Below are 7,603 nucleotides of genomic sequence, written 5' to 3'. Positions count from 1 at the left end.
TAATGATACTGTAACAGTGGTTATTTACGCTGGGGTTTAAGTACGCATTTATCCACGTCCAACATTACGTGCGAGAGAAAATTTCGTGGTAACTGAATATAATATACATATTATATCAAATATCTATAACAATACGCGTGGGGGAAATTTATGCGCTTATTACGTGACTGCGTAATTAGTGTAAAATTTACCCATACATAAATAACCACGTTTACAGTCAGTCACTTTTTAATGTCTAAGAGACAAATCTCTGATAATCTAATTGGGGTAAATGTATGAAACTTTTACTTTTGGATTCCTGATTCACTAAGATATCTAATTATGATGACACAAGTGGTATTGTTGAATGACAGACAAATATTAAGGAGCAAAATTTCACAGTCTTTTGTTTGATGACTCCGATAAGATATATGAAACAATAAATTTGGCGCTCAGCGTAGAAACAAAACAGACAGCTGTCAGATATACACCATAACTGCTTGGCAGCCATCTTGGTTACTATAGAAATGACCCTGACCCGAAGATATCCCTAGGTTCAGTTTACCCTTTTGAAAAATCACATGAAGTTTGATAAACGTGTACATTTCTAAAACATATTACAAACTCTGTTAATGGTGTGAATGTTTTCCCTTCCTTTTTTATACATGTATTACACAATGCCTGCATGGTTCTACCTGGGTTAAACTTGATTGGTTTCCTCTGCTTTTATGCACGGTGATAACTCGGTCTCTCTGCAATACACAAAATCTTACTTTAATTTCAGAAAAAGAGAACTGATAGAATGACTTTGTCTTACCACATTTACCAAAATCTGATTACAGATATCAATAAACAATTACGATTAAAAAAAAAACACCTGAAAATGACAAATGCTTGTTGTAATGATGAGAACATTGTAAATATTAGAAATGAAATTTCTCTCAGCTACAGAAGGATTTTTACCATCCCAACAATGAGGGAAACTCAGAATCATAATTACATGCACACACATCTGTACTCTACATAACAGAAGGGGAGTGAGATTAATATTGACTGATAGAACTGATGAAGCTTGGAAACTCGTGCAGTGAGAATGCAGACCATTCATAATTGAGATTTTCTGATATTTCACTCAATAATTGAAAATGGTGATTATATTTACATTAGAGGTAAAAGATAATTATAAATTGATTTCTGCTTCTGTCTGTGATTTCAATGAGAATCGCAGACAGGTCTGATTTGTAAGGTTGGGCAGTTCCTAGTGTTCTCATCGGGTGTATGTCCTATTTATACTGACGAAATATGATGAAAGGTAAATATTAATTAATACAAATTTCACCAACAGTAAAATGGACGGCTGTCATTTAAAAAAAGTCCCATTACAGAGATACTTGCTGATATAGAATTTCAAGAGACATGTACATGTATATCGGGGTGCTTTTTATACATATTTCTTTAAGATAAAAAATCCTTACATTAAAAAATAAATACATGTAGGAACATAGTTGATCCACTCATTTAAAAAAAGAACATAGTCTGTATTTTTAATTAATAAAGTATATTCACTATTTTGAAGAAAAAAACTTCGTTTTTATTTGTAAATTACATTCATTAACAACAAAAATATTTACTTTAGAGAAATGATATTGTGAATGGATAAAGAGAAATGTCTATCACTTCATATATATTATCAAGCCAAGGGATGAACCTCATCTGTAACCAGAAGTCAACATAATATTTATTTTATAGGTGAAAATATCAAATAAGGAATCCAAAATGTAGAGCACGAAACTAGAGATGCAGTATGAAAGCAGTGGTATTCAGATTATATAATACTTATATTAAAAAATAAATACATGTAGGAACATAGTTGATCCACTCATTTAAAAAAAGAACATAGTCTGTATTTTTAATTAATAAAGTATATTCACTATTTTGAAGAAAAAAAAACTTCATGTAAATTACATTCATTAACAACAAAAATATTTACTTTAGAGAAATGATATTGTGAATGGATAAAGAGAAATGTCTATCACTTCATATATACATGTATTATCAAGCCAAGGGATGAACCTCATCTGTAAACAGAAGTCAATATAATATTTATTTTATAGGTGAAAATATCAAATAAGGAATCCAAAATGTAAGCACGAAACTAGAGATGCAGTATGAAAGCAGTGGTATTCAGATTATATAATACTTATCAACGTCAAGCACCCATTAGCTGACCATTTGACCTTTAGAAGTTTGACCTTTACCAACTTAAATTGTACTCAGCTGCAGGACCTTTTCTACTTGTTATTTTTACATTGTTGTCTCAAGATTTGAATATCCAAGAATCCTCGACATATTTACTGCTACCCTTGTACCAAGACACAGTTTAAAAAGCATTTCTTAAAGCCCCATTCTAACCGGTATCTCACAGATCAAACTTTGCCTGCTTACAAAGCTATATTAGACTGAAATGAAATTCACAACAGAAAGGAAATGCACTAAATAAAGTTAAAGCCACTTCAGAACAACTAGGTATTTAGCAAATAAAGTTAAAGCCACTTCAGAACAACTAGTTATTTAGCAAATACAGTTAAAGCCACTTCAGCACAACTAACTATTTAGCAAATATGGAAGCTAATTTGTATAGGCAAAGTCACTTAAAAAGCAAAAACAGCATGCTAGTGCGGAGTGTGGAGAAAACCAAAGAAGAACAGTGCCGACCCGTGTACGACCGACGTCCGAGACTGCCCCGACTCATTCATGCAAGCCCACGTAGTACTTACCCATTCTCGGTGTCCTACACAAACAAGTAGCATTAAAAAATCATTACATTTACCGTCACACTCATCCATAAAGTACAACTCATCATATACACACAATATAAAGGTGGCCATTTATCAAATAATGTCTGGAAATTTTGTATGCCCAATTAGTATCTGAAAAAAATCATGTGTATTTCAAAAATTGAATTACTGGAGGAAAAGGCAAAAATTTTGATATTGTCAAACAAAACAAATATGGTGGACTTGAAATCAAATACATAATAAGTGAGACAAATTTTGTAAGAAATATCACATAAACTGTTGACTATAGCACCACTGTTGAATGCTGACCTGGTTCTGTGATACCGGACCCTCCAAGTGACCATTGAACTGTTTCTCCGGTACAGATTTATGAACTGAGTTGGTATCGTATGGTTCTGGTCCCAACCAACTCAGTACTACTGGGAGGTACACCAATCCATGGAACAGCCCAAAGACAACAACAGTAAAAAATACCTGTAACAGAGGGTAGATGTTGTACATAGAACAGCTAAAAGACAACCACGATGAACAGAGAATGGGATTAATTTTTACATAGAACACCTATGTATTAAAAATATTTTCGAAATATCAATGAACAGAGTGTTGTTGTTTTTTTTAAAAATACATAGAACAGCTAAGAGATAAAAATATCTGACATGTCGATGAACAGAGAGTGGGATTTTTATCTAAGAGATGAAATATCTATGACAGGAACAGAGGGGTGGGACTTTGTGTATAGAACAGTGAAAACACAACCAGAGTAAAACTCCCTCCTCTGTCTCTCATAAAAAGAAAATCAACATTATATTAATATGGTTATACAGTGGAGCCTCGGTAATCCAGACGCCATTAATCCAGACGCTTCACCTTCCGGATGATTTTTCTTGGGAACGGAATTTTTATACGTTATTTTGCATCTTTAATCTGGAAATTCGCGTTCCGGATCTGGATGGTCATTTTTTACTACAAAACGTTAAAATGCATTGAAAATTGAACCGTTAATCCGGGCGATAATTTTATTGAGGGAAGGTCTGTGTCGGACAATTTTAGCAAGGCTTAAATTGTAAAGAAAACAAGCCAAACTGTCTAATTTAAGCGATTACCTGTACCCTGTCAACACCTCCCTTTAATTAGGTGGTGTGTGATGATATGTCAGTTAGATAGCACGTGCCAATCGAGACACTGTATTACCAATTTTTGCACATAAGATCTGTATTGCGTGTAGTGTTGAATTTAGTAAATAAATCTGTAGCATATTATTTTATAGTCTTGATCAATAGTCTAATAGTATTAATGAATTAAACATCATACTGTAATGATATGCTTTATCAAACTGCTACATATCTAAAGAATGTAGATTATACTTCTAGATTCTGGATTTTATACTGTAGATTGGCATGAAATATACATGTATGTCCATGCACATGTACATATATAGTAAGTTTTGAATGTTTAGAATGTGACGCATGTACATGTAGAATGTACCTATGTACGATTGATTCTTGTTACGATGTTGTAGAGCTTTATTGCTTTCAATTTTTTAAACTTTCGGTAGAAGTGAGAAAATTACCATTTTAAGGAAAAATTGAAAATGACAATTAAATTTTGTATACTGTATATCCATAATGTTGCATGGTTTCACCCGTGTTTTGTTCCGTTATCATCACATCATGAAAATAATAGGTGCGTGTGGCTAGATCAAAGCAGTAGTACGATGTAGGTCTTAATATTACGAGCTTAAATGATTTTGTTCTCCCGATATTGGCTTGGATAATTATAGAATAAGAAATATAAACTCTAGCAGATGGAATTTTGGTTAAAGAATGTTTTCAACTGACATGATAAACACGAACTTCTTAAATTAACTTTGGACGATGAAGATTGTTTTAACAGACCGCCGAACCCGTGAATCATGATGGATGGAAATGGCCAGCCTCTATAAGAAGTAAAAGTGTGATGAAATGTTTGAAGTGTAAATGATTATGTTAGTTACTAACGATTTATTTATAGTTACATATAGTGCTTCATTATTTGTTTTAGTGCATACAGTACACAGTTTTGTATATCTATTTGTAGTGCTAATATACATGTGCAATGTAAGCATAGGCAAATACATTGTATGCATATATTTCAATTTTAGTGATTTGAAATGCATGGAAATGTTAACATTATCGTAATTTATTTACTAATGCAAGTGGTTAAATCCAATGATAGAATGTGTTTAATTCACTGCGCACCAATAAAGTAAGCATATTGGTTACTTATGTAAAGATAGAAAATATGCGATTCAGTTATCCGAATGCTTCATTTATCCGGACAATTTTGCTGGGAACCAAAGTGTCCACATTAACAAGGCTCCACTGTATATACATGTATTCATATTCTTTGGTATCCACTTCTGTGCATAAGTATGTCAATTGAGGGAAATAAACAAGAGGCCCATAGGCCTTATCGGTCACCTGAGTACTAATGAAAAGTATCACTACTCCCAAAGGTTATGAAATCTAGAAAAAAAATTCCTGTTGTGAATATCTAAGCTAAATTCTAATGTTCAGCAACAGTATAAAACAAGAAGTGTTCTTAAAACTTCAATGAGTTTATTCTGGTGACCAAATAAAAAAATACATATAACAGAGAAAGACTTGTCAAATGGAACAGCTGATGGATAGTTACAGTAAAGTGTGTGGAACAGATGATGGATAGTTACAGTAAAGTGTGTGGAACAGCTGATGGATAGTTATAGAAAAGTGTGTGGAACAGCTGACGGATAGTTATAGAAAAGTGTGTGGAACAGCTGACGGATAGTTACAGTAAAGTGTGTGGAACAGCTGATGGATAGTTACAGTAAAGTGTGTGGAACTGCTGATGGATAGTTACAGTAAAGTGTGTGGAACAGCTGATGGATAATTACAGTAAAGTGTGTGGAACAGCTGACGGATAGTTACAGTAAAGTGTGTGGAACAGCTGGCGGATAGTTATAGAAAAGTGTGTGGAACAGCTGACCGATAATTACAGTAAAGTGTGTGAAAAGCTGATGGATAGTTACAGTAAGGTGTGTGGAACAGCTGATGAATAGTTACAGTAAAGTGTGTGGAACAAATCTCAGATAGTTATAGAAAAGTGTGTGGAACAGCTGACGGATAATTACAGTAAAGTGTGTGGAACAGCTGGCGGATAGTTATAGAAAAGTGTGTGGAACAGCTGACGGATAATTACAGTAAAGTGTGTGGAACAGCTGATAAATAGTTACGGTAAAGTGTGTGGAACAGCTGATGAATGGTTACAGTAAAGTGTGTGGAACAGCTGATGGATAGTTACAGTAAAGTGTGTGGAACAGCTGATGGATAGTTACAGTAAAGTGTGTGGAACAAATCTCAGATAGTTATAGAAAAGTGTGTGGAACAAATCTCATAGTTATATTAAAGTGTTTGGAACAAATCTCAGATAGTTACAGAAAAGTGTGGGTAACAGCTGACAGAACAGAGTGAGGCACGGAAAAGATCTCAGATAACAAGGGTAAAGAGGACATAATTAACAAAAGTAACACCCATGTAAAACCGTTGATGAAGAAATTAAGATGTCAGTTTTTACCAGTTGCCTGAATGAAGTTTGGACTTTAAGGAGTAATTTATTCAAACTGGGGAGATAACACAGGAACTTTTGTGTCCCGGGGAAGCACTGAATCTGACTATCCTTGAACTGATTTCTTATGAGATTTTAGAGATTGCTCACCCTAAAGAACAGTGAAAACCCGTAGCTGTTGCTGTTAGCCAGAAGGACAAATGCTAGGAATGTGCTGAAACCGCCATTAAACACCGCCGGTCCAATCTCTGTTAGAGCCATCACTGGTCGCTCTGTCAAATGTAGGGAAAAACAAATCATTTCATTCGTTGTTATACATGTAAATCACAAACAACATGTCACAAATCATTTCATTGGTTAAGATGCATCATAAATATATACAAAAAACAAATCATGAAATTATTTGATTGCTTTTATAATAAATCCTAAACAAAATGTCATGTAGCATTTTATTTCCATGCATCACAAAAGTACCCAATGCCAGGATAAGGGCTCATGATACCAAGGAAATTTGCCATCAAGTCAAAGATTGTTTTTTCCCTATGAAAACACTTTAGACATTTCAAATACATCAATTATTAATAGGCCATTACTGAGACTGTCATCACAATAAGAATTCTCATTCTAACGGAATGATTGCAAGTTTAGTGAGGGTCGTACCTTTTTTACTTCCTGAGACGGTCATGAATGTGTGTCCGATGTGAGCAGAGTAATCTACAGCCAGACCAACGCACAAGGTCAGCAGAATACTACTGGCGGTATCTATGGTAACACCCCAGAAGTACATCGTCCCTGCCACATCCACCTAAAACACACGTGCTCTACATCATCTTAAATTATCTAATTCCTAAAACACACACCTGCTCTAGATCAATTTAAATTATCTAATCCCTTATGCACATGCTCTACATCATTTTAAATTATCTAATTCCTAATACACATGCTCTAGATCAATTCAAATTATCTAATTCATTATACACGTGTTCTACATCATTTTAAATTATCTATTAATTCCTAATACACATGTTCTACGTCATTTGAGATGATCTACTTAATTCTGTATACACATGTGTGTCTGAAAAATTGTAAAACATACGTAAAGGATGACATCAAGACATTGATATCTATTCCACAAGCAGTATATTTAGTGGTAATAATTACAATTTAAACGAGATCTATAAATCTATACAGTGAACCAAAGAGCGATGTCTGTAAAGTTATTATCAGTCTACACTTACCAGGGT

General features: G+C 34.0%; 1 protein-coding gene across 2 annotated transcripts in view; it reads right to left on the bottom strand.

Annotated features, from left to right (window-relative positions):
* Nucleotides 1–7,603, bottom strand: part of LOC125670565 (protein patched homolog 1-like) — a 34,177-nt gene that overhangs the window by 6,124 nt on the left and 20,450 nt on the right. The window contains exons 16-20 of one of the 2 annotated variants that reach the window (XM_048905791.2): nucleotides 7,020–7,164; nucleotides 6,510–6,631; nucleotides 3,087–3,251; nucleotides 2,757–2,770; nucleotides 1–731 (exon numbers count right to left, since the gene is read on the bottom strand). The exon at nucleotides 1–731 is cut by the window's left edge and continues 6,124 nt beyond it. In XM_048905791.2, the coding sequence (XP_048761748.2) occupies nucleotides 680–731; nucleotides 2,757–2,770; nucleotides 3,087–3,251; nucleotides 6,510–6,631; nucleotides 7,020–7,164 (498 nt within the window). In that variant the 3' untranslated portion in view covers nucleotides 1–679. The remainder of the gene's footprint in view (nucleotides 732–2,756; nucleotides 2,771–3,086; nucleotides 3,252–6,509; nucleotides 6,632–7,019; nucleotides 7,165–7,603) is intronic. The other variant, XM_048905792.2, reaches the window with a different exon arrangement.

The sequence above is a fragment of the Ostrea edulis genome, chromosome 4, assembly GCF_947568905.1.
Source record: "Ostrea edulis chromosome 4, xbOstEdul1.1, whole genome shotgun sequence".
NCBI lineage: Eukaryota > Metazoa > Mollusca > Bivalvia > Ostreida > Ostreidae > Ostrea > Ostrea edulis.
Note: the sequence above shows the minus strand (reverse complement) of the source record. Positions and strands in the feature narration are given on the sequence as shown.